At 38.6% G+C, this 27,836-nt stretch overlaps 2 protein-coding genes across 5 annotated transcripts in view; both read right to left on the bottom strand.

Annotated features, from left to right (window-relative positions):
• The window catches only part of CCDC34 (coiled-coil domain containing 34), a 333,393-nt gene extending 332,216 nt beyond the window's left edge, over positions 1 to 1,177 (bottom strand). For 3 of the 4 annotated variants that reach the window (XR_009405454.1, XM_059406819.1, XM_059406837.1), the window contains exon 1: positions 739 to 1,177. Coding sequence is in view for 3 of the 4 variants with exons in the window: in XM_059406819.1 (XP_059262802.1) it covers positions 739 to 1,079 (341 nt within the window). In the remaining variant the exon portion in view is untranslated. The remainder of the gene's footprint in view (positions 1 to 738) is intronic. The other variant, XM_059406827.1, reaches the window with a different exon arrangement.
• Positions 1,178 to 4,816: 3,639 nt separating this feature from the next.
• The window catches only part of LGR4 (leucine rich repeat containing G protein-coupled receptor 4), a 102,555-nt gene continuing 79,535 nt past the window's right edge, over positions 4,817 to 27,836 (bottom strand). The window contains exons 5-18 of the mRNA XM_059406765.1: positions 23,120 to 23,335; positions 22,206 to 22,277; positions 20,178 to 20,246; positions 19,006 to 19,077; positions 18,752 to 18,823; positions 18,087 to 18,155; positions 16,530 to 16,601; positions 15,374 to 15,439; positions 14,563 to 14,634; positions 12,799 to 12,870; positions 12,362 to 12,487; positions 11,214 to 11,329; positions 10,878 to 10,961; positions 4,817 to 8,027 (exon numbers count right to left, since the gene is read on the bottom strand). Of these exons, the coding sequence (XP_059262748.1) occupies positions 6,751 to 8,027; positions 10,878 to 10,961; positions 11,214 to 11,329; positions 12,362 to 12,487; positions 12,799 to 12,870; positions 14,563 to 14,634; positions 15,374 to 15,439; positions 16,530 to 16,601; positions 18,087 to 18,155; positions 18,752 to 18,823; positions 19,006 to 19,077; positions 20,178 to 20,246; positions 22,206 to 22,277; positions 23,120 to 23,335 (2,455 nt within the window). The 3' untranslated portion in view covers positions 4,817 to 6,750. The remainder of the gene's footprint in view (positions 8,028 to 10,877; positions 10,962 to 11,213; positions 11,330 to 12,361; positions 12,488 to 12,798; positions 12,871 to 14,562; positions 14,635 to 15,373; positions 15,440 to 16,529; positions 16,602 to 18,086; positions 18,156 to 18,751; positions 18,824 to 19,005; positions 19,078 to 20,177; positions 20,247 to 22,205; positions 22,278 to 23,119; positions 23,336 to 27,836) is intronic.

The following is a 27,836-nucleotide window of genomic DNA, read 5'->3' as shown; positions in this document are numbered from 1 at the left end:
TTTAGGTCTTAATTTCATGAGTAGAGGCCACGTCTATCTTGTTTGTGGTCCCCAGTATCTAGACGAGTAAATGGCACAGACTAGATGTTTGCTGAGTAATTGTAGAAATTAAAAAAAAACTGGGGTGATTTTAATAATATATTTGGCTCTAACATTCTCTGACTCAGTGATTTCTATTCTACTGTAATTTTGAGCGCACAGACCAGATCCAACCTTATCTGTGGATGCTGAGGTTGACATTGCTAAGCTGGGCTGCAGCTCCTCATTTATGACCCAAAATGTATACATACTGCTTACTACAACCTACTTCACGGGCAAGCAGGTTTTTCCAAAACAACTACAGGTACTCCCAAGGCGCAGTAATCAATTCTGGTATTCAGGGTTTGAACAAGAGTTCTGGTGTCCACCATCTGACTTTTGAATACTCGCAAAATTCCCGAAATGGTAGCAAAATTTTGTGTTTTTGACACTAGATACGTTTTTTCTGGGGGGTGAGACTGTAGAAATCATATTCTCAGGGAAAAAAAAAAAAAAAGATTAAGAATCATAGAAAATCTGTAGGCATGCGTGCGCACTGGCCCACAACTCTTGATAAGCAAAAAAGGAGCAGCACCTCAGGAGGAAGTGCCAGCAGGGCCTCTGAGGCGAGGCCGGGAGGGGGCTGGGCCGCCAGAAGGTGCTTAGAAGGGTCTAAGGAATCTTGAGAGGGGCTGTACCGGCCGGCGGCCTCGAGTTTACCTGACGTACCCCTGTAACTCCACTCCTCTCAGGCTCGCCACCTTAGCCTGTGAATCATGAGCACCTTCGTCCAGGTCTTCCTCATCCTCCCCGTCGCCATCGTCGTAGTCGAACGGGAAGCTCTTGTGGCCGAGGGGAGACAACAGCGACAGGGTGGAATTGCTGCAGCTCAGCGGGGGCGACGGCGAGCTCACAGTCGCCGGCTCCAGTCCCTGCCCCCGGGCGCCCGCCATGAGGACGGAGACGGAGTCGGAGGAGGGCCGAGACCTGGGCCCGCAGTCGGCTGAGGACCGCGCGTCGGAAGGTGGCGAATCGGCCCCCCACCGCCCGGCCGCCCACATCGGGCCCGCCAAGTTCAAACCGGCGGAGGGGCGGCGGCGACGTGCGCTCCCAGCAGGCCCCGCGCGCGCCGGGCCGGCCTATCCGGTCGGGCACAGACCCCGCGCTGCCATGGCGACGCGTGGAGGCCGCGAGGGCTTTGTCCCGGCCTGCCTGCCGCGGCTTGCCTCGCTCAGGCCTCTCTCGGCCCGCTCTCCCCCGCCCTTCCCATCCCCGCGGGCCGCTGCTGCCAGAGAGCTGAACTCCGCTTCTCCGCTCCCCCGCGAGCTCCGGCTCCCGGCTGACAGCTCCGAGGGCGCGCGTCCCTTGTCTGCTGTGGCGCGGCAGTTCTTGTGCTGGAACTGTGCCGTCACTGAGCAAGGCAGAGCGAGAGGCGGAAGCCAAAACTAACCCCGTATCCTTACGAGGTCAGGGTTATAAGGCTCAGTCGTGATTTCTTTCAGCACGCAGCCATGTTGTATGAGGAGGGGAGAGCGAACTTTGTCCAAGTTTCCGAGTGTATTCAAGAATGCACTTCGGGGACGGTCTTCCGTTGTTCGGTAGCGCCTTGTTTGCCTGGAAACTTCGGGTAACTAGTTTGTGCGTGTCAATTTTGAGGTCTTTTGAGCCTCTAGTTTACTAGGGCCTCTGTGAAGCACTAGAGAGAGAGGAGAAAAATACCCTACCGTCACACGTTCATTATTTTGTGGTGTAGCATCATACCATTAAAATATTCTGTGGTAACCCATTTTATTCATAACAAAAATGATTTGTGGGGCCTCGGAAGGAGCGCTGTCCTCTCAGGGATTGGGAATAGGGATGAAGATAGCAAGAAAGAGGTGATAGACAATAAAGCTGGATGCTTTACTCCTGCTGACAAAACTCAGTACAGTTGTAAATACACGGGGCTTTTTGTCCTATTTATGTCATGATGCATATTGCTAGTAGAAATATCAGAGTGAAAACTGACAAAGGCCAAAAATAGCACACACATTTTGTTATTGACCAGAGTGATAAGAGTCCGTGATGAAATTCAGATCTGCAAAAGGTGACACAGGAGAATTAGATAAGGTAGAAATAATAGCAACCGAGGGCAATTCAGAAGGCAGTAGCTATAGTTAGTAAAATATCACATGGTTAAAACTGTTTTAATGCAATGCTAACTTTTTGTTAATTTTGTTAAAATTTTCAGTAGGAACAAAATGGAAATGGAAATGGAAGAAATATTTAACTGAGTAATAAAATTAATCAAAAAATAAAAGTGGCTTAGTTTACATTCTCTACCCCAATTATTCAATTTTAGCATAGCTGGTTAAAACCATTTATGAGAACCTCCTTAGAATCAGTAACAGCATCAAAAGGCTTAGGGCCACTTCAGGGCTTCATAGGAGGTAAATTTAAGCTATTTCCAAAGACATAATCTGACATACCTGAAGCAAAATAGGAAAAAGCACAAGTCTTAGTAAAAACCAAAAGTGACCTGAATTTGAATCAGTGATTTCTTACTTGGTCTTCTTAAACAAGCTGTTTGGCTTTTGTAAGTCCTAACTTACTCCTTTGTAACATAGGGAAATAACCTACCTCCCAGTCATATTATCTCATTAAATAATAAAGTTTCTGGCACAGGACCTGACAGAGAAAACGATAAATGATAAATTGTGTCATTTAAACTCCCAAACTTTCCCACGTTAGCCTCTTGGTATAGGAAGCTAAAATGTCATATACTTCTCTGCCTCCTCAAAATGTTTTATGAAACAAATTATGTCTTTTCCTTGATGCCACAGAATCCTGAAATAATGACCAACTACTGCATTATGCCATAGCAACACTGGAAATAATGAAGCAAAGAGATGCATGGTATGGGTGCTGCTACATGAACATAATTGAATCATGTGGTCTCTCTAGTGTCTTGTCATTGCTGAGAGTGAGAAGCCATAATCGAGTTTGGTAGACTTTTTTAAGATTTTTTTTTTTTTTTTTTTTTTTTTTTTTGAGAGAGGGAGAGAAAGCAGGGGTGGGGAAGGGGATGGGGGGAGAAGCAGACTCCCCACTGAGCAGGGAGCCAGACAGTGGGACTCCATCCCAGGACCCTGAGATGGTGACCTGAGCCAAGGGCAGACACTTAACCAATGGAGCCACCCAGGCACCCCTCAAGTTTGGTAGAATTATACATAAATGTATAAATAAGCTCAAAAGAAGGCCTCTCCCCTTGAGTTTTTGGGTGTTAAATTAGTAACTTCTTACTACTCATTTATTTTCACTTTCATGATATATATTCTAGATAACTTTTTTTTCTTGGCTTTGTTACCTTGTTATAAGAGTAACTTTTGCTTAAAAATCCCTGTCTGACTTTGTTACAAAAGTAACACCATTACCACTTAGCCTTGTAGCAATAAATTAGGCAACTTTTAAAAATTTATCCCTGGACATATTGAAATATTCACAGATGAAGTGTCTTAGATTCACTTCAAAATAATCCAAGGGGCAGGTATCCCTGGGTGGCGCAATTGATTTGGCTTCAACTCTTGGTTTTGGCTCAGGCCATCATGTCAAAGTCCTGGGATTTTGGACTTAACATTGGGCTTCACACTCAGCACAGAGTCTGCTTCAAATTCTCTCTAAAATAAATAAATCTTAAATATATAATACTAATCCAAAGGGCAGATGGATTAGAGGGAGTTAGTAAATAGGTGAATGGGGCAGAGATGAAACAAGATTTACCATGTGCTGTTGGTAATTGCCACATTTGGGTGATGGGTACCTGGGCTGAAGGCTGAAGGGATGGGAGGAATAATTACACTATTCCACTTTTTGTTGTGGGAATTCTAGACACATACTTAAGTTTAAAACAAATGAACAAAACCAAAAATCTAGGTCTCAAGTTAAGAGGAACTGGGTGCTGGTTTGGTTTCTAATTTGTTGTGTGTGCCTTAGGTATTCACTTGAATTTCATCAAGCCCTCTATTTTCATATCTGTAAAATGAGGGCTTCATGATGGTGAATATTTATATCTAAACATTTCAGAAACTGACTACATTTGGTATCATGCAGGATTTTAAATCATTTGTTTTTTTTTTAATTTAAGCAATCTCTACATTAAACACAGGGCTAGAACTTTATAACCCTGAGATCAAGAGTTGCATGTTTCAACAACGAAGCCAGCCAGGCACCCCAATCATTTTTTTTTTTTTTAAGATCTTATTTCTAATTAATCTCTTCATCCAATGTGGGGCTCAAACTCACAACCCTGAGATCGAGAGCACCAGCTACTTAGCCAATCAGGCACCCTACCACCACCACCACCACCAATCATTTGCTTTTAAATAAAGATCTAATTCATGGTATTCTCTTAAATTTCACATTTTTTTTTCCCCATGAGTATGGTTCAGACTTAAGATAGAATAAAATCTTACTTGTATATATCAGCAGTGTTCTTTGAGCATTTCTTCTAATACTCTTCCTTTAAACAGGATGAGACCGGAGAGGGAGACAAACCTTAAGAGACTCTTAATCTCAGGAAACAAATTGAGGATTGCTAGAGGGGAGGGGGTGGAAGCGATGGGGTGGCTGGGTGATGGACATTGGGGAGGGTATGTGCTATGGTGAGTGCTGTGAATTGTTAAGACTGATGAATCACAGACCTGTACCCCTGAAACAAATAATACATTCTATGTTTTAAAAAAATAGTTTAATTTGCCTACTTTAACATTAAGCAAATTCATTAACATACCTAGTTACAAATTAAGGCAAAATAGATTGCTAGATTTCTAGAACTTTAATAATTCAAAACACAGCTTACAACAGTGTATCTCCCACTAGAAAGAAATGTGGTAAATGCATGATTTACCACACATTTTATATACCTGCTATTCTATATTTTAAATGAATGCAAAGTTTTCAGTGACTTGAATTTCGGAGGAAAAAAACCTTTTAGCTACATATTTTTACCAAGTTATGATTTAATATTATCAGATGTGTAAATATACAAACATGATAGCAACTTTAAAAACTTGTGAATAGTTGGCCCTACAAAATTACAACACACTGTAAATAAATCCCTCCCGCATTTTATACAAACTACATGATTTTGATATACAAAGATTCTGTTTTTATTACACTGACAATGTACAACCAAGACTATTTACAATGCAAAAAAGTATATAAACCACAATTTAACATCCTGCTACTGGCAGCCACTATAGTTTAGGAGGTAGCTTTAATTAAACAAAATGAACAGAAGCCACATTTCCCAACTTGTGTTCTAAAAATAATTTACATAAGATAAAAATTCATTATATGCACAGTATATACAGTTTAATTATTAAACTGTAATCTAGCTTAATGTTTTTTAGTATATCCTGAATAACTAATATGGCAGTGGGTTTGCTATTGATTTAGCATATTGTTCAAAAAACACACTGAACATTTATAACTTTTAAGACTCCACATAGTGACATGTCAAAAGTCCATAGATAAGAATCAAGTAAAATTTTGAATTGTTAAAGACATAGGCCTAAGCTTTATTTCTTTTTCTTTTTCTTTGACAACACATTTGTTTTGTCTCACAAGAACACAATTTCTGAACTGTTGCATAGGCTCTTTTGTGTTTAAATCACAGTAAGGGGGAAATGTATGGAAGCTACCAGATAACAGCACGGGTTTAGGAGAATCTGGCTCACTAAGAAACCCTGATAAGTGCTTTGTGTCAATAATTACTCCCGATTTCTTCCACCTTGACACAATAATTTACCAGTTTATCTTCTGTATAATTTAAACTATCCATAGATAACATACCAACAAAATTGGATAATGTTGGTACAGCCAATGTTATTAAAGAACTGTTTATGAATGAGAACATTCCATGGAGCCATCAAATCCCTCAGATGCTATTCAAACCCCATATTAGCTAGTAGTTTATCCAAATCTACCAAACCCACACAACCATTAGTCCTTTACTTCTTCCTAGTGTGGTCACAAGACATTGAGGAAAAAATCACTGTGATTGTACCAAAGAGATGCGTAATGTCTGAAAACAAATGTTCAGCTATTCTTTTAAAATCTAACAGTTGTTAATATTGTTTTAAAAACATCTTCAGGTTTTAGATTTATAAGTCACTTAAACAAAATTTATGATGCTATTATGTCAAAGATGGGACCCGAAAATGCAATTGGGTGATAATGCCTACTCTTCTACTCTCACAGTTCTACCTGGGAGACAATCCCTTTTTTGGCCCTGCAGTAAGTTGTCCTGAGATTAATGATGCAACATTAGGTAAAATTAGCAAGACTTTTTCTTAGTTACATAAAATCACATTTTCAAATATTCTTAAAAAAATATTAACAGCTGTTCTTCATCTTGTGCTTAATTCTGAAACAGGTTTAAATTTGCTTCTTATGGATCAAGAAAACCTAACGTTATATTGCTATGATATACATAAAATCTTTTTCAAGTTATAAATTTTTTCCAAATAGACCACACATTGCTTGGACATTGCATTTTTCATCAATTGACAGTTTAGGCACTTGTTCTCTGAAAATATCTGGTTTAAGAAATAAACTGCCACCTTCTCCTCCTTCTAAGTAACACACCAGGCAGTGATCACAGAAGTGCTTCCCAGATGAAAGAGCAGACTAGGGTTCAGTCTATAAATGCTGTGATTTTGGTTGATGGGGGAAAGTTACAAACATGTCAATTCAGTCTTTAACTCTTGGTAGATTGTAAGCATAGCGCACCAAAGGGAATCCTCGACTCTGATAGAAGCAGGCTCGTCCACAGGCCTGCACCTGGTCAGAGCTGTCGGAGACAAAGGAATCTTCTTCATCTGCATAATCAGAGTGGGCCGATTGTGTGCCACAGTCAGACCAATAGCTGTCCGGTCTTTGGCAAGAACCCACTGCCAATGCAGGACAGCTGTGTGATTTTATTAAGTGTTTGCATGACACTGGCTTTGTCAAAAGAAAGGATTCACAGCAGTCACACACAGTCAGGTTACCCTGCAAATGTGAGTACATGCCACAGTCATAGAAGAAATCCTGTTCTACACAGCCGGCTTGGCTACTGATGGACACTGAAACCGATCCGCTTTTCTTGGTAATGTGTCGCTTCAGTAACTTCCAGTCTTCTTTAAACTTTGGGTTGAAGAAAACATATAGGACCGGATTCAGGCATGCCGGCAATGGGAAAAATATCAGAGTAACAGACTTCATTATTTCAGGGCTGATGGAGATTGCAGTGATCAGTGGCGCAAATGAGAAAAATGCAACAGGACAGAAAAAGATGCAATTGGTGAAGATGAGCCACGCGACATGCTTTATCATGCTAGAATGTGAGTTCTCTGAAAGGTCCTCTTTTTCCAAGTTGCAGTAAAGTTTGGTGTAGATAATGGCCATTAATAAGAATGCTAATGAGTTTAATAACACTAAGGTTACAGTAAATCCTAACGATGGCGTTTCTCCTGTGGGGAATGGCAAACAAAGGGGTGATGCAGAATATTCCCCTCTATGGAAAAGTGGAAAACAGCCTGCCACTGCTGCTCCCAGAAAAGCAAAAAGGGCAGCAATCTGGAACTGTTTGAGATGATTGCTTTTCCCATTTTTCATTATATCTTTTGCAGATAAGCTTCTTTCGACAGCTGCCAACATTAATAAAAATATGGCACTTTCTGAGGAGAAAATAGCAAGAAACCCAGCTATTCTGCACCCACTGCCAATCTCCCACCAAATGCCAAATTCAGCAAATCTGCCCCAGGACACAGCATCCAGAAAAGTTAAGATGCCAGTATAAGCTCCCATGAATAAGTTGGATACAGAAATCAGGCCTATGAACAATTTGGAGGAAGGCACCGGTGAACAAGATGCGAATGTTGTTAAAATGACAAGCAGGTTGAAAAACAAAGCAACCAAGAAAATGAACCACACAGTAAGACGGATCATCCAGCTTCCCAGTAAATATTCGCAGGGCTTAAAAGCACCTAAAACAAGAGAGAGAAATAAAAGGCAATTTAGAAAACACCCTATTCTCATATGCTATGGATTTAGAGAAAAGCTAAAGAAGGTTAATCTAGAATAATTAAATCTGGTACCAAAATTGAATTGAACCAAATTGAAAAGATTTCTATTTCTTAGCTATTTTAGACATTGGACTAGGCTATTTTAAAAACAACACACTTCAATTCCTTTTATTAAATATCTAGTAAACCCAAACAGTGAGTGATATATAGATAGATAGATACAGATATAGATATGGATATGGATGTGTGTGTGTGTGTGTGTATATATATACATATATACACACACACACACACACATATATATATTAATTACAGTGTCTCATACATGAAAGTACTTGATATACTGAAGGCTCGGAATGAGATAAATTATGGTTTTAATTTAGGGTTCATGACTTGCCGTTCTTTTTTGAAAAAGCAGCTTAAACCCATATCAATTTCGTTTTCTCGCCTGTGGATATTAATGCCTATTTCATAGCATGGTGTACCTTAAGTAAAATTATATACATGAGATACCTAAGCAGGTTACTAGGTACATAGCTGGCCTTCAATAAATAAGAGGTCCTTTTCTTCCTCTTTCCTAGTCCTAATACAGCTTTTGAAAATTATATATGTACATATATGCATGTATACATCTATTTTTTCCCACATTATGGCTTTCAAGGGCAACCTGATGAAGAAGGTTAAGATAGGTATAATTATACGCACTTTTCATCTAGAGAAATTGAGATGTCAAAATGTTCGATTGACCTGACAAAGGTTATTCAATAAGAAAGTGAAGGGAGAGCAAAAACACATGGATGTTAAGTACATACAAAGCCATATCCAATAAAATCCTGTGAAACTTACACTAGGATTGCAACAACTAATTTCGTAACTAAATTGTATGTTCTAGTAAGGGGCTTTGACAGGCTAGTTATGTCACAAATGACAACTATTTTATTTTAAAATTAGTAAAGAAAAATGAAATGCTGTTTATAGAGCACAAGAAAACTGTTATTAGAGTTGCCTAAAACACACGTTCTGATTTATCCTTCTGAACTGTCATGAAGTTTGATACATTCCATAAAGCACTTTAAATCACTGAGACATTCATAGACCTAACAAGCCATCTCTGCAACATTTATGTCTTATATAATATCCCAAATATCACAAGTTTTAAAATTTTTTTAATTAAGTAATTAACTATTTTCATTCCCCCCCCCACCCTCAGGGAGTATTAAAAGAAAGCTTTCACGTTTATCTCTGTATCTGAACTCATCCTCCTTTCGAGGAAGAGGGAGGGAGTAGTAGCTCATCTGACCTGAGAGAACAGTTCACCCTTTGGGAAGTGTTTGGTAGGTGGAGGTACTTTCCCTCAAAATCCTGGCAAGGAGGCTCCACCCAGCCTCCTCCAGTTTTAACACAAGGACTCCACTCTCCACTACTTCCTGCTTCTGAGTGAACACCTGGGTGTCTGTGTGTTACTACAACTGAGGGGGGAGTCAGGTCTACAGTGTATCTTTCCTGCAGCCTGGGGAGAGGAGCTCAGACCAACGACTAATGTTCCTCCTGGCTGACTAAGGTTTAAATTCAGTGTGGAGGACATAGAATCCCTGCTGGTTCTGGTCTAGTCTCCCCTTTAATAAAGCTGTTCCCTTCTCACTGGGTTGTCAGTTCCTTAGGTACATCCTCCAGCACAAGGACCCCAGGAAGGGCAGTGAGCAAGCTGGACCCCATTACCTTCCAGTGATTTATTTGGAAACTAGACAACATACATTGTTTAAGGTGAAATGATTCTTTGCCAATTCCATTCACTCATCTGGTCACGTTCAGCTCATTCTCTACATAGGCACTGTACTAAGCAGTAAAAGAATGTAAACACAGCCCCTTAAAAAGCTCACGATTGGGGCACATGGGCGGCTCAGTCTGTTAAGCGTCTGCCTTCAGCTCAGGTCATGATTCCGGGGTCCTGGGATTGAGCCCCATGATGGGCTCCCTGCTTTGTAGGGAGTCTGCTTCTCCTTCTCCCTCTGGCTCAGCCTGCACCCCTACCGCTTGTGCTCATTCTCAAATGAATAAATAAACAAATCTTTAAAAAAACAAGTGGGGGGCACCTGGGTGGCTTAGGCAGTTAAGCAGCTGCCTTTTGGCTCAGGTCATGATCTCAGGGTCCTGAGACTGAGCCCCACATCAGGCTCCCTCCTCAGTGGGGAGTTGGCTTCTCCCTCTGCCTCTGCTGCTCCCCATTTGTGCTTTCTCATTCTCTAATAAATAAAATCTTTTTAAAAAATCAATTTCATAGCACAGAAGTTAGCCAATTTTTTTCTTTTACAGTAAAATTCCAAATCCATCTTCCCTCATAGATGAAATCTAATCCAACAGTGTGTCAGAACTAAATATATGGTCTCATTTTAGTAACTTTCCCAAGTCTACTAAAATTCAATGAAATAAAGTAGAATGAAAAGGAAAAGGAAGGTTGAATTTAAAAAGGGGGGGGGGGAGTAACACTAAAAATCCTTGCAGATCAGTAACTTCTAGAACTAGTCCTAGAGTTAATGAAGCCCTCAATTTTGCCTCTCAATTTTGAATGCACATAACTGTCTGGGGAGCTTGTTAACACTGATCCTGAGTCAATGAGTCTGGGACTGAGATTCTGTAAGAGATGCCTAAACTTCTGGTACACGGACCACACTTTGAGGCATAAGGCCTTATGACATCATCTAGTCCCGCTCCTGTTATAAAAAAAAATCACACATTTCCCCACACATTTCAGATATATTTGCCTAAAGTTCATTTAAAGCAAGAAACTGCAGCAAAATGTGTTGGGCATACCTGTGGAGGGTGTGCAGTGGATAATTATTTGACTATGTTCTTCATTCTCCACACTGCTGGTGACACCTGCTCCATCAGTGGGACCTGAATATATAACATAAACTGTGTTTAATTCAAGCTTTGCGCAGTTGAAAAGAACCAAACTCTTCTGCAATCTTCTCTGTCATGCATGATGTAAATTCAGCTGGCATGAAGCTTCATAACAAAGATGCTAGTAACACAGAAAATGCCATTTTCTCACATATTTCATATTTATCCTTCACAAATGATTACAAGAACAGAGACTTGAATTAATGCCATAAAGAGTGTTCTATTTTTAGAAGTATATGCACTTGCCTTTATCCTTTGCCACACTGTGGTCTTGGAGGCTGGTATCTTCCGTGTTTGAATGTGCATACGAGTCACAGCCCCAAAATGCGCAGCACTGATAAGCATATGGTACTGATAAAGACCTGAAAAAGATGGTAAAATCTACGTTGAATAACAACTTCACAGACATGCTTTTGTTCTGTAAAAAGTACTTCAATCTTTAAGAGCCCCAGAGAAAGATCTGACTGTCACATGCTTTAAAAGCTGGTCATTAGGCTCTCTGGGCCTCCATTTCCTCATTGGTGAGGATGTCACCTATCAGATGTCACCATGACTTTCTCTTTTCATATAAGATATGCTTTTAAGGGGCGCTCAGTGGGTTGAGCCGCTGCCTTCGGCTCGGGTCATGATCTCAGGGTCCTGGGATAGAGTCCCACATCGGGCTCTCTGCTCAGCAGGGAGCCTGCTTCCTCCTCTCTCTCTGCCTGCCTCTCTGCCTACTTGTGATCTCTGTCTGTCAAATAAATAAATAAAATCTTAAAAAAAAAAAAAAAAGATATGCTTTTAAAAACTCAATTTAAAACAAACCATATTTAAAATTTAGCAGTAATGCTGCAATTTAAAGTGAAGTCTAATCAGACTCCTTTTATACATGAATTAACCATGCCTAATTTATCATATGATACTGGCAGTTTGATTTAAAAATCAATGTCACAGATCCTTTGTGACTTTCTACCACTAAATGAATGTACTTTGTTCATATAACTATAGTAAACATATTTATTCTCTTCTCCCATGGTACTACCCCCAACCCTATCTCTATGGTATCAAATACTTTATAAACATATTAGAGCCCTGTGCCAATTTTCTGTAGGTTCACACTTATGGGCTCCTGCCACATTGCTAATGACAAATCTGCTATATGAAAAACCAGTCTGATGAACAGCTATGTTCTCTCTCCGGCAGTCTCCAGGACTCAAATTCATGTTCTCAAAAACTACAGAATAATGCTCATGTTCTATTTTTTACCAAATTTGTGAGGACCGAGGTAGAAAATACTCTTAAATTATAACCTCCCAGAGAATCTGGGAACCACAGCAAAAAAACTAGTATACTCTATAATTTAGAGGGCCACCACAACTTCAACAAAAAAAGAAAAATAAGTAAAAACACACCTGAGATTAACAAAATCCTTTGCTGCTAATGCTTCTTTCAGCTTGAAGTTGCCAACAAGTTTCAGTTGATTTAGCCCATTCAGGCCTTCCGTAGGAAATGAAGTTAATTCATTGAAACTTATATCTCTGAAATATGAATGAGACTTCAAATTAACTCCTAGGATACAAGTTACACAAAAACATGTATATGTTTATATGTTATACATGTGTAAACATCACAAATATTAAAGTTGTACAAGGAAGTTAAGGTGTAGTAAAACAATAGATCTGGCATGCTTCTTGCCATCTAAGAAACCATTTCAATACGAATGCAGCTTAGCATTTACACAGGGGAACAACTGAACAGAGAAATATTTCCATAGGACAATGCTAAAACACAAGTTTCTGTAGATGGTTCATTGCTTTCAAGATATTACTGCATAAAATCATCAACTTACAGGTTAGTTATTGACCCAAGCTTTGCAAAAGCTCTGTTGTGAATTTCATGGATCAAGTTTCTACTCAGATCTCTGCAATTACAAGAGTAGCATTGTTAATCTTTTCAAATAAATTCAAATTGCAGTTACTTTGACCACACTATGGAATCTGAGGTAGTCACAGTATCCCTGATAAGATATTAATCTTGACCAACAACTTTATGTTTATGTTGAACCCCTCCCCTTCACAAAAATCTGTTTCTTGGAATGGGTTCCATGGAGCAGTAATTCTAGTTGGCATCTGTTTCAAAACAGTTGTGAATTTTCTCCACCTTATCCTTCTGGTAGCAGTTCAAAAATACGAATGATATGATATAACCTTTGGTACTATTAAGTAGGTGAGGAAAAACTCAGCTCCTGACAAAGCTGAAAATGAAAACAGGTTTCATAGTATTTGCTTTCTCAAAGGTCAGTGATAAGGCCCTGAGGGAAGACAAATAATCAATATGTAAACAAGAGCATTCCAGAAGGCTTCAGATATCATTCTTTCCCGAGCAGGAAATAAAAATCCTATCAACACCAAAGCTGTACTACATTCAGAAACACACCCTGAGAAATTCTGTTCTTGCAGATTTAATAAAAACGGAGAAATAATCTGCAACCACCCTTAAATGGAGCATTAATGGAAATTTAAAGGGTGGATAAATTCATTCCATTACCCATCCCCTGGATCACAGCACAACTGGACGAACTTGGTTCCAAATCATGAAAAGGCCAGCTTTTCATTGTTGTAGCTTATCAGTGCTCTAAGAAGTGATGGCAGCTAGGAGCCAGTCCCCTTCCTCGCTACTGCCCAGACCCATGCACAGTAAGCCTGTCAGGCACAGGGAAAGATCCCAACCTCCAATCAAGTACCTTCCAGTAGAAAACATTTTCATTGTCTTACTGGGGATCTACTGGAAGACAGTATTCAATATATGTAATTTCACTTCACCTTCAATTTTTTAAATTTGCTGTGTATTTTAAAAGTGGTCACTATTTTAGCATATTGTGTTTTCTGCATTAAAGTTCTGTGAAGGTGGGGACAAGGCCTGTCTTAGCCACCTCTCTATCCCCAAGTGCTTAAGTGAATATTTGGCACAAATACACACTCAAATGCAAATACATTTTTTCTAATGAGTACTTCTGCTGCATATTAGCTATATTTGTGACAATACATACCACAGCATAAGGGTCAGCACATTTTTTCTGTAGAGGGCCAGATAGTAAATATTCTCACCTATAGGTCATATGGTCTCTACTTCCCACTACTCAACTCTGCCATAATATGGTGAAAGCAGCTTTAGACAACACTTACTCAAAAGGGCATGGTTGTGTTCTAGTAAAACCTAATTTACAAGAATCGGAGGCAGGCTGGACCTGGCCCATAGCCTATAGTTTGCCTAGCCTAACCCTGCCCTAATGGAGAGGCAAACCTCATTAGCATGACAAGAAAACAAGCAAGCTCCATCTCGCAGGTTATATGTGTTATGCTTTATCACTTACTAACATACGATATCATAAATCAGCTAAGGTAAAAGGTAAAAAATACTAACTAAAAAGCTAAGGTTAAAAAAAAATACTGAGAGTGGAGTATTGATAAAGTACCATGTGGTAAAACCGGAACAGTATTTACACGTAATAAATTGTATCTTTAAACATATCTATCATGGGAATTGTAATGATATATTAATTTGGAACTGGACAAAAATTGTATTTGTTTCTAATAATCAGAGAGAAACTTACAGAATCCTCAGAGATATCAGGCCTTGAAAAGTACCTTCTTTTATTTGGTGGATCTGATTACGTTGCAAAGAACTAAAAAAGAGAAGAAGGAGGAGAAGGAGGAAGAGAAGGAAGAGGAAGGGTGATGAAAGAAAAAAGAAAAAAAAAGAAAATTATTTTTGATTTTGAAAGCTAATATTTCCTCAACTTTTCCTAAGTTTAAATACTCATTCATAAGTAACAATGATTGATCTTGCTGAAAGTAAAAAGAACTGCCATTTCCTCCTCTGTAATATCACAGAGTTAGATTAATTGGTATTCCCCTCCCAAATTATACTGGGAATTAATGTATACTATCTAAATTCCTTAACAACCCCACTTAGGAGAGCAGTTAGAAAATATGGTAAAAAAGGATCCAGGACAACATAACCATACCAGGTACTGCAGGTAGAAAGCTAGAAGAAAGGGATCAGAAACGGGAGAATTAATGCCTTCCTCTCCCTTCTCCCAACCAACTGCCACCAGAGCTTATAGATACACAGTAGGTATGCATGTTTGATTTCCCTCAATATCCAGGAACAGTTTTTGTTTGTTTGCTTTTTGTGTACACAGGCTTCCCCCTATAACGTCTCCCAGACTGCCTGATAAATACCTAAGAAATGCTGGTTGCATGACCATAGCTAGTACAATTTGACAGGAACACCTGATTATACACATCTATTTCTCTAACATTTCTAATTTTTTAAACATTAAAGCCATTACTTAAAATAGGACATATTCAGTGAATCAACAATAAACCACAGCAAAAAGAGTAAGTCAAAGACCAACTTACATTTCTTCCAGAGCATGGCAACCATTAAAGCTTGGAAGGTCTTTTATATTGTTGTAAGACAAGTCCCTTAAAGCAACAAAAATTAACAAATTAATTTCTATGTTATCAGAAAACTAAGTTAAAAGAAGCTATACTCAGAAGTACTGAAAGCAGCTCCAAGATCTATAATAGAGAGCTGAAGAAAACAACTATTTTTTTCTAAGACTTACAAGCTTCTAGAGTACCCCAGTGATATACTGGGCTTATGATTTGCAAATTTCAAATACATAATATCGAGTACAGACAATATAAAATATATTAAAAACATTTATTTCTGTTTCAATTTTTAAGTAAAATTATTAAAAACATGAAGCATATAAAGTTAAATATACAAAATATGTAAAATATAAAATTATGTGTAAGTGGTAGACTATTTTTTATATTTTTATAATATCATAAACAATTTCTCTGTTATTTAATTATAAAGCTGTGAGAGGTGGTATGCATAGCTCACATTTTCAAAAAAATTGTGTTAAATCATGTACAGGGACTCAATAACTCTCAGTTAATTCCACTGCAGTGTTTCCTCAGTAGTGATCACTGTGCTTGATACTCCACAACATTTAATGGCTTGCTTTATCAATCAGTCACTTATTTTGTTACTATTGCTCTCCACTGAATACTTATTAACAGCTTAGAAACTTAATTGTTTGTTCTTGTGACATTTTTATGCCCTTTATTTACTTTTAATTTCCAGATAGTTTAAAGTTTTTGGAAAGCTCCATGCTTAGCTGGTTCCTGACCCAAGAAAGATTTGGGCTCTGCTTAGGTTATGGATGAAAGAGAAAGATGTAGAAAGCTGACACTTCTGGGGCTTCTAGGATAAGGACAAGGGAGTCCAGTCAGGAAAAATACCAAGGAAGAGCCTAGTCTGGTTTTACTTTTTTCAAAGCAAAAGTCCCAAGATGTGTGACATACATATCACTCTAAAGCCAAATTGAAATAAATGTTACCTACACTGGGGTCACGAAAACACCTGCTCATTTCCATAAAGGGAACAAATAAGACACAATTCTACCCTAAAATCAGCTAATGTAAATAGCTTATCAAAAATAAAACAATATAGGTGAAGCACATAAAAGAAAAAGTATGAGAAGGGAAGAGGGACCCAACTTACAAAGTCCGAAGCATCCTTTGTTCTTGGCACAAGTTACTGGATATGCTGCTTATCTTTGTGCCTGTCAAGGTCCTGTGGAAAAACATTGTTCATCTAAGAAATGTTTCAAGTTGAGAGGGTAAATAAAATGCTATTCTCACATAGAAGAAGAAACAGATATTTGCCTATGAACTAAAGCCTGTGTATTCCACTGCCTACTTATTCCCTAAAGTCAGGTATGTGGGGAAATGGATTAAGCCCTCCATTATGGATTTCATTTTCATAGTAAGACAGAAAAGCCTTACTATGTTAGAACTGTTAATACTGTCCAGACAATGAGGCTGATTTCTCATGTGGACCAACAGAAAAATACTAATCCACAGCCACAGCCTGACTACAATCACGTGTAACACCACCTCATACCAAAAACGTGGGAAGCCAGCTCAGCATCCTGCATTCCAAACCCAGCCAACCTAACTCACCATTCTGAAATGTTCTCCTCCTCCCTCCCTCTCCGCGTTCCCATCTGCAGTCAATACCAATTCCTGTGCTTTCTTCCTTTGTGGTGTGTCCAGCATCTGATTCTCTCTTCATTTTTACTGCTATTATGCAGATCACACATGGAATGAGGCAGAGAGCCTCAGGCCACTCAGAGGAACGTCAGCGGTGTTAAAGGTGTCCACTTAGCAAGTGGATTATTCCTAGGACCTCCTTGTGGTTCTTCCCATCTCGTCTCTCTTGCCCTAACATCACCTGCTGCCATGTACTCGACACATCAAAACCACCTTAATAGTCAAGTTTAAACTTCTGAGCCCAGTGCTTCCAGAACACTTTTTCCCTTACATCTTGGCACATGTGAAAATCATAACATTTATGTGACCTACTCTGAAAAGGTTCCCTGTGGCTGGAGACCCTTAACCAGCTCAGGTTCTTTCTGGCTTTCTGGAGGGCTCAGGTCAGCAAAAGCTCAGATCCATATGTATCCCATTCACAGACCATCCACTGGGAAGAACTGCCATAACCAAATGTTCCATGTTCGATGGCTGCCATTTTAAAACCGTGACCCAAATGATTTTCCAAATTTCTCCATATCACATCACATTCCATTAAACACATGCAATTCTAGCTATACACGATCATCTGCATGCCACCCCTGAGGAAATTTTCAGTATTCCCCATTTTACTAAATCCTGCCTTTCTAAATAAAATCCCCGGCTCTGGGAAACCTGACAGTATTCAGTTTTGAAAACATTACACCTCCTCCCTAAAGCTTTCTCTGATACTCTACATCAATTGCTCCACTTCTGAGTTCCAAAAGCACTGCTTCAAATTTGGCATTTACTTACTGCTTATATTTTCAGTGAACTTTTCAGATCTAATATCCATGCACCAGGCTATCTGCTACCTGAGCTGACTGAACCCTAACCCAATAAATACACATCTCCATGCATGCTATTCACAAAGAGAGATACAGGAACCAACACAAACCTAGCACCATTGCCAAAAAGCACCAGCACCTGCTGAGCCGGCCCGCATGTTATATTTACACTACCCCTGTTCAAAAACAGCCACACTCACAGACTTTCCAGATGGATAGTTCCTGTCAGATTGGGGAACTGTTGCACCATGCTTGCGCCTCGAATGACTCTTCAAGAAATTGGGAGAGAAAACAGAATTTAAAATAAAAAGTTTTCATAGATAATATTTTTGATTTATTTTTTGAACAGTTTAAAATCACTGGGTGCCTGGGTGGCTCAGTCATTAAGCATCTGCCTTCAACTCAGGATTGAGCCCCGTATTGGGCTCCCTGATCGGCGGGAAGCCTGCTTCTCCCTCTCCCACTCCCCCTGCTTGTGTTCCCTCTCTTGCTCTGTCTCTCTCTGTCAAATAAATAAACAAAATCGCTTAAAATTAATTAATTAATTAATTGAAATGTCAGAACTACTATACCTAAAAATAAAATCAGTTTCAATTCTTGAATGCACCTGAAACTGTGATAATTAATTAGGCCAAGTGTTCACATAAATAAGAACCATCATAAATCTTCAGAATTGTCCTCTGGACTTTCACCCAACAGAAAAAAAAAAAAAAAGAAAGATTTTTTGTCTTCTGGAGCTACAATAATACATTCTAGTTTTCCAGTAAAGCAACTGCATAGATATTCTTGTTTTCAAACTTTTTATAAAAAAAAAAAAAAAAAAAAAAGAATAAAAATTTGAAAATAAAATTGGTATGATACTTACAAGGAATGCAGATCAGATAAATTGTGAAATGCTGAGTTCCCCACAAAAGACAGAGGATTATCATACAAATGTCTGTAAAAATACCCAAAAAAGGTAAAGTTTTCTTATGTTCACAAGCCATCCAACACTGCATCTATCTTCACAAAGTCCATACATCTAAAAGCCTGAATTTTCATTCTTCATTGAGATGCCTGGCATCATACAGACATGTTTTACATGATTCTATATTAAAACAAACCTTCAAAACTACTTACATAGTTCTTAAGAGTGGATTACCATCAAATGCTCCATCAGGGATAACAGAAATAGAATTACTATGAAATAACCTAAAAAAGGAGGAGAAAAATATTTTGAAACACATGTCCCCTTGTGAAATAAGTTAAAACCTGAATATCTAGCCCTGTTCAGTATTATGTGAAACACAACTGATAACAACTATATGTTAATTCCAAAAGTATGAGGAAACTAAAGTTTCAATTCCATCTCATCCTTTCCAGGACCATTTCCTAATTCCTCTTAAACCCACGCTTACGCTGGTATCGCTCAGGTCTCTCATACACGCTGAGTTGTTGCTTTCTCAACAAAGAACTTTAGACCATGAGTGAGAATCATAAGGTGTTTTAACGTCCATATTCCTCTGTCACCTTACATTTAGTCCTTAAGCAATGTGTGTCAGAGTATTTGCTGTCAACAGATGACCATACACAAGCCCCGCGATGCCATGTACATTCCTATCTCTGCCCTTGACAAAGCCAACATCTAAAATGCCCCCTTAACCCTTTTGGCTTCCTGGGTGGCTCAGCTGGTTAAATAGTTTCAAGGTTGTGGGCCTGGGTGGCTCAGGTCATGATCTCAGGCTCTATGCTGGGCGTGGGGTCAGCCTGAGATTCTCTCTCCCTCTGCCCCTCCCCCAATTCGTGCATTCATTCTCTCTTTCAAATAAACAGATCCTTACTGAATAAAGGATCTGAATAAATTCACACACACACACACACACACACCCCTACCATTTTAACTCCAGTCATATTCTTTCTCTTCAGTGCTACCTTTTCCAATGACCCCAATTCTCAATGAAATCTTTTTTCTGGGATGCTTCATTTACCCTCTTCATTTAGCACTTATTTCTACATAGCAACTGTTCTCTGTATTACATGGTTAGCCTCCCCAGTGCCACTAAGACTCCAAGCTTCTAACTGGCAAGGACCATACATTACTGCTCTTGTTTCAGCAGTATGGAGCCCAGCACAGAAATCCAGGCTCAAAACTGTCTGCACTAACTAACATAATCCAGTCTGTGTGATCATATGTGTGTCTGTGTATTGTGATATATCTAATGGAGCAAAGAGGTTTTCAAATCTCACTGTTGGAACATTAAGTGGTGAGTTCGAAGGATACTAAGGCGTAGAGAGAGCAAAACAATACTCACAGCTCTTTTAGGCTAGGAAGGGCTTTAATAGCCTGAGGAAATTCCCCCAAATTATTATAATTCAAGTCCCTAGAAAAAAAAATAGGAGAAGCATGTAAGGACACTGAAGAGTAGTACAATTTATAAGGCATTTTGGTACAAATGCATTCCTTAAAAATCACATCCTCTGGATGGTGATCTCTGCTCACCAACCATAGTGCCATTTAAAACCCTGTAGTTTCTTACACCTTTTCTTAGAATACTGAACAGAAAAAAAAAAAAAGAATCGTAATTCATCTATGTTGGTTTTAAGTTCATTTTACAAGGTCAAGGAATTCTGAATCACATTTTATTGGTACATTAAATAAATCATTTGAATGACATTTCTCGGGAAATTCACCATAAAATGGAGTTTATGGAATATCCATTTCTAAATGACAATAGCCTGAAACCAAGGTTTCCATTTGGGGTTTGGAGTGACTTCCTGAAATTCTGGCATGTGGGCAGCTGACCTCAGCCCTACTATCAGGTGGATGACCGGAGATAAGTATGAACAAGGGGAAGGACCAGGATGGCCTCCCACAATTATTGTCTTGAAGCAGGTTATAATTTGTTGAAAATGTTATATTAATTAGGAGAGAGAAAAGCCACAGTGATCTGTGCTAAAAAGTCTTAATTCTGAGTGTTTAAGTTTTAACTTCTTTTATAACCTAACGAGCATGTTGGCATATGATTATCATGGTTGATTTCAGAATGAGAGTAAGTTAAAATCAAAGGCCCAGCTCTTCAGGGATCTGTTTTGTTTTTCTTTACTACATAGAAAGAAAAGTGGCAAATAAAAATTTATCTGGAAAGAAGAGGTTTCCTTTTCATATAACTGGAAGAGTATACACGGTCTAGTATCAGAAGATCCATCCAGTGTTCTGGTTCACTGGTATTTACACAGTAAAGGAGAACTGAGCTTGGAATTATCTTCTTCTTCAAGAGCTTCAACCTTCAAATATCCATTGATGTTCACTATCCTTTGGTTATTTAGACAGGAAAGGGGATTAATAAAGAGCTAAAAGGTTTTAGGTCTTCTCCTTAACTGATAGCCAACCAGAATATTCAACTCAACAAAATATTACAAATCCTGAGTATTCCAATCAAATGTTACTAACTAAATGTTACTAATTGGGACATTTTCTGAATCATTTACTATGCCACAATAGCAAATGCTATAAAGCTTCTCATAAAGATGACTAAAATTAACTAAAACAAAAGGATAGAGATCCTACTCTTAATTACACATAGCTGCACAATGTCTTTTGCTCCAACAGTGGTGCAGTGTGCACTTGAAACAGCCAGAATTCCCAAATACTTTAACTCGTAAGAATAACAATGAAAATATCCTGAGCAAAACACAGAAGTTTATTTCATTTAACGTATAAGCAAGCAGAGAAAATATTCAAACCCCAGGGTTAATAATTAGGTAAGACAATTGAAATCATGGAAAAGACAAACAAAAGATTTTTTTCCAGAATTAATTTTATAAGGCTCAATGTTCCAAAACTGGAACATTTTACAGTTTAACAAAATCAAAATTTTTGAGAAAGTAGACAGACGGCCTGGCAGATCAAGCTGCTTTTTACATGTACTTTTGAAAGAAATATCAAGTCCAAACTTGTGCACCATTTTTAACCATAAACTGAGATTAGTATTCTTAACTGTGTTATTTGATGGCAAGAATTTAGTCATGTATTAAAGCCAGTTAATAGAGTGCTGAACTCAGGGCACCTGGGTGGTGCAATGGGTTAAGGCTTTGGCTCGGGTCATGGTCTCAGGGTTCTGGTATCGAGCCTCGCATGGGGCTCTCTGCTCAGCGGGGAGCCTGCTTCCCCTTCTCTCTCTGCCTACTTGTGCTGTCTCTCTCTGTCAAATAAACAAATAAATCTTTAAAAACAATAGTGAGCTGAACTCAAGACCATTATTTTATCCTTTTCTGCAAGGAAATACAAAACTGCACCATTAATATCACAACATAACCATCTGAAATATGAATCCACTTACAAGGTCTCCAGGTTATCTAGTCCATCGAAACAGTGCTGACCCAAATTTTTAATTTTATTGTTATGAAGATGCCTATGAAAAAAAAAAAAAAACATTGAAACGACTTTTACATCACCCAATAGCAACCATTATAATGTTTTATGCATCTAAATTGTTTTTTAAAGGAACCATGTAGCCAAACATTTCAACCCTTGACTAATGGACAAGAAATTGCACATCTCTTGATATATGCTGCACGACTCGGATTCACTAAACACAGAAAGGATCTCTCATGGAAAAATGGTATGCACACTGAAGATTCTTTAATGTTTACCCATATCAGAAGAAAAGCTCTAATGAGCCTTTCATCATATGAAGTGAAATTTTGGTGAGCTCCCCCTATGGAGGTGGGGGAACCAGCATGGAGGGGAGTGCATCACCTTACTCCACTGAGGGTGAGTAACAGATTTTAAAAGAAATGCCATTTTTTTATGTCCAAGTTTTCAAAGATTAAAAACACAGAGAATCATATATTCTTTGAACAGACAAGTTGGTCAAAACATGAAGTATCACTGAAGCTTATTTTCTGTGAGTGCCTGAAAACAATGCCACTTCTTTTAACACCGAATACCTTGCTGGTATTGTCTAAGTATTTGCTGAATGTCCCAATTTCTTCTTATGATTACAAACGGCCACGTAGTTTAGAAAGATTCAACAGTTATCAGATTTAATTTTTTAATTATCCTACCTTGTATTTTAAAAAATCGCACTTAATTTTGTCAAAAAAAAAAAAAAAAAAAAGGCAACTCCCCCCAAATATCTCTTCAGAAGTATAATCAAAAGTGACATACCTTCATAATAATTTGTCACAAGAAATCTGCTTTTGCCCCCCAAGTTCACACAAATACATGGTATTTAAGGGGACAGATACTTACAGAACTACCAGGCTCGAAAGATTGGTAAATGCATAGTCAGGGATGCTTGAGATTTTGTTGAGAGCCAAGGTCAATGCCTGCAGAGTGGGCAGATTGCTGAGGGGATGCACGGGCACTTCCGTCAAGCTGTTGTCATCTAGCCACAGATGTCGTAACTGAGCAAGCCCCTCAAAACTGTCCTCAGGGACTGAGGTAATATGGTTAGCATCTAAACGCCTGACAGAAAAAGAAACAACCACGTTTAAAAACGAATTCTGGAAGAATGAGCCAAGTCACAGACAACTCGCAGTTTTCAAAATAGAAAGGAGTTACAAAAATGACCAGAGTCATGGCATTCCTTATTTCTTCAATTTCTCTAGAAAGTCTCATAAACTCTAACAACTTTTCTAAGACCATAGTATGGAAGTCCCTTCTTTCCCTTCCCACATAACAAAGGAATGAATGCAAATCTCAATCTCTCCAGAATCTCTGGCTAAGAATAACTTTATAGCAAAATGATGTCTGTGTTTTTTTTTTCAAAGAAAACTCTCAGAAACTTAAAGCTAGAATTTTATATTTCAGAATCTATGTAAATCAAAAGTACAAAAAAAGAGAAGAAACTAAGCTGAGTAAATAAGCTACTGTCCTTAAAATTTTACATCACAACTAATATCTGATATTAAATTTAACTGTTATTTTGACTTGGAACCAAAAGGGGAAAAAATAAGGAAATATTTACCCCCAAAAAATATTCACAGCAAGAAATTATTAACAATCCTTATTACCACCAGGCATGTTAAAACTATAGGTGTCATGTACTGATCAAATAACCTTCTCTTCTTCTCTTAGCACTAAGTTCAAAATTAACAGTTACTAAGAAAAGGACAAACTGTCCACAAGAAAAATTAAACAGCCACTCTGATCAATGTCATTGTGGCCTTAGGGCTTCTTTTAATTTTTCTCCAAATTCTGGAGTCGAAGACATCTTGCTAATAGGATTATTCAAACTTAAAATTTAAGTCCCCATCTAAAAACCTGGAAAATTATGTCCTAAGTGTTACTGTCGGCACAATCAAGCATAATTAAGGGAACAATCACTTTTTGACACAGAGGCACCCTGATATTAATAAGATGAAGGACAGTATGCACCAGGCAAATCACAACTGTTTGCATGAATCCCTTGATGCTCTATCTTCACTACTTAAATTCATACCTTCCAGGCATGAACCTCTTTGGTGAAAATCAGGGAACACACAAAAAAAGAAAAGTCAAAATGACAGCATATTTTTAAAGACATGGATTTTGGCAGCTGTCGAGTTTAGGAATTTCTGACTTTTAGAGGGGAGCTTATGCCTCCTGTTGCCTTATACTGCTCTGGCTTCGGGCCATCATTGCCCCTTTCCCCTCCAGGCAAATGCTGAGCCCTGTGCCCAACCACCTGCTCCAGCCTCAGATTAGCAGGGGTTAAAGATCCTTGGTCCTGGTGAGGGTCTAATAGTAGCTTCTTTTTGATAAAGTCGAGATAAGCACTAAAGAGGACAGCACAGGGAACTGAGCAGCTAACTTAAGAATCCATTTGGGAAAAGACATTTTTTAAGGCTCTTTATTCCTTAGATTCTCTAATCCCGACCCCTGAGAAGAGATAGGCATCCTTCATTTTATAAAGACTGGCAAAGTCCTGGATATGGAGCTGCTTAGGAGATTTGCTTTAATGTGTGGAGTATTCTCTCTATCTTCTCTCTCTCTCTCAGTCTCGGTCTCTCTCTCTCTCTCTCTCTCTCTCACACACACACTTCACAACCTTGAGGAACTACCACTTAGGGAAAGAGAGACACTGGACCTATAATCAACCATATAATGTAACTAAATGGTTAATGCAGGGATACCTGGGTGGCTCAGTGGGTTAAGGCCTCTGCCGTAGGTCATGATCTCAGGGTCCTGACATCGAGCCCCACATCAGGCTCTCTGCTCGGCAGAGAGGAGCCTGCTTTCTCCTCTCTCTGCCTGCCTTTCTGCCTACTTGTGATTTCTGTCGAATAAATAAATGAAATCTTTTTTTAAAAAGTTTAAAAAATGGTTAATGCAATTAAATTCTACTTGCAGTTGATTTAATTATCTGCAATTTATTCAACACATCTAAACTGAGTATCTTGTTAGGCACAAAAGATAAAAATGGTGAACACCTACATGAGGAGGCCTGTCCTCATGAGACTGACATTCTAATGGAGAATGACCCCCAATATAATACACTTTAAAAGTGATTATGGAATGCTTAAGTGCTATGAAATAAACAGGGTCCTGGGGTAAAGGCTAATAGGGACTAAGGGAGAAGGGTAGCTACTTAAAATGCACTGGTCAGGAAAACCATTTCTAAGAAGGTGCTATTCAAACTGAAATCCAGAGGGCAGAGACTCAGCAGAAATGGTCCAAGCAACTCCCAGAAGATCAGAGTGATCAGAACACAGGAGGGAGGGTGGAGGGTCTGGGGAGCCACAGCTGGGGATGCAAACAGGGACCTAGTTATATAGACCCTGTAGGCCAGGCAAGGATTTGGGGTTGTATCTTAATTGTACAAATTGAAGTCCCTTTCCAATTTCTCAGCGTTAGAGCACTTCAAAAGTGTAAATTGCTTATTTGATCATATTGATGATGATGTGCATTCATATTCACCAAAAATAATGAGCAAGGCTTGCCTACATATGCACACAACACTCTACCGAAATTAACCCCTCTATAAAAGTGTTTCATTAAGATGTGGTAAAATACTATAAGAAAAGCTATCCGTACCTTTTTAGCATAATTTCAGTATTACATGCACCATTTATGCTCCTGCAGAATTCTGTACCATGTACCATCGTAGAAAAGAGATGGCCTTAGCTTAGGACAAGATATCCAAGCAAGTTTTGAGTTAAGCCGGTAATTAAACTACCTACTATGCAAAATAGTAATACAACAATAAACACACAGACGCAATTTCCTCTGTGCTAAAAATTCCCCCAAATCGTAAAGTCACACATAAGTAAGAGATCAAAAGGAAGAACTCTGGGGCGCCTGGGTGGCTCAGTGGGTTAAGCCGCTGCCTTCGGCTCAGGTCATGATCTCAGGGTGCTGGGATCGAGTCCCGCGTCGGGCTCTCTGCTCAGCAGGGAGCCTGCTTCCTCCTCTCTCTCTGCCTGCCTCTCTGCCTGCTTGTGATCTCTCTCTGTCAAATAAATAAATAAAATCTTTAAAAAAAAAAAAAAAAAGGAAGAACTCTGGAAAAAATGAGACACATAAATAAGAAGCTAAATGAGGCAAATCATTTGTGGTGACTCAGTGGTTAATCCTTAAACTCAGTTCACATGCAGATGTTGGGGGGCACACTCATAAATGTAGACTTTGCCTTACACCAAGATGAATGTTTCACAGAGAAACAGTTTTAGAATTATGGCTTTGTACCAATGACCTAAATACTTAATATTCACCCTAACTAAGAGACCAAGACAATACTATCACTGATTCAGTAGATGCATGAATAGAATCAGATATCTCACATGTGGGGAAATAACGAGGGCTTGTGTAACATATTCTACCCTTGAAACTCCATCTGGCAAGACAGAACTACTACTTTAAGTGTACTTTTGTTGTTAATACGATGTTAACATCGTATTGACTGAATTCCCTTACTATTTTTGTCTTTAAAATGTGCTTCAATTCCTATTCTCAAAAGACTGTTTTATATCTTACTGAAACTCACATACCTTTTATTCTCGCATTAAATGAAATTACAATAACAAATAATTCCATATGAAGATTTTACTGAGGAATGTCTGTTACAACATCTACTTGATGTAATCAAAAGCTTTCCCCTTTTCTCTCTACTTCTAACTTACTCATGTATATATTACAGTGTTACATTTTGTTACCAGTTTCAAGTATAAATTATTACAATAATACTTTATTGTGGAAAACCTAGGAAATTGAGTCTTTGAAATCCTCCTTTACCATTCAATAGAAGCGTGATCTAATTTAAGGGGCTAAAGAATCCACTAGAGCAAATTCTGACATGTCATTTTAATAGCCTGCTCAGATAACGCCTTAGCCATTTTCATGGCTTTGTGAAAGGCTATCACGCTACCTTTGTACTCACTCTGACAATTCACTTTCAGATTTTATAGTTATCCTCAGACACTTGCATCAAACTACTTCTGGTCAATTTCAACTCCCCCCAAACGAACTTTGCTCCTTCTGAGCACTACTTCAGAACCACAAGGAAATCTTTCATGTAATTCAGGTCTGAAGATCAGATTCGCAAACTGAACTCAAGGGGCGATAAGACTGTTTTCACCATGACAGAATTTCAATTGTATCTAACTTGACTGCTACACCCACTATGCAAACAAACCCATGTACATTTCCTTCTAAGTAAAACAGGCCGACACTTAGCTCCTTATGTTTCTGATGCAGATAAAAACATCCCAAAGCCTTTAAAAAAAAAATAGTTGGCTTTGACTCCTCTCTACCCCACCCCCATCCCAGTTTTGGAGATAATTTAAACTATGCAATTCAATCAATGAGTGATAAGCACATGCTTTTTAAAAATATTATTTCAGAGGGAGAAACCTACTGTGAAAAACACCTTAAATCATCTAAATTATCAGTAAATGTCATGTGGACATTAATGTGCTTATTGACCACAATCTATCTTCAATCAGTCTTCATGGTTTTTCTGTTCTAAAGCTCAAAGATTTTAGCTTTG

This window comes from Mustela nigripes, chromosome 1 (genome assembly GCF_022355385.1).
Source record: "Mustela nigripes isolate SB6536 chromosome 1, MUSNIG.SB6536, whole genome shotgun sequence".
Lineage (NCBI taxonomy): Eukaryota > Metazoa > Chordata > Mammalia > Carnivora > Mustelidae > Mustela > Mustela nigripes.
Note: the sequence above shows the minus strand (reverse complement) of the source record. Positions and strands in the feature narration are given on the sequence as shown.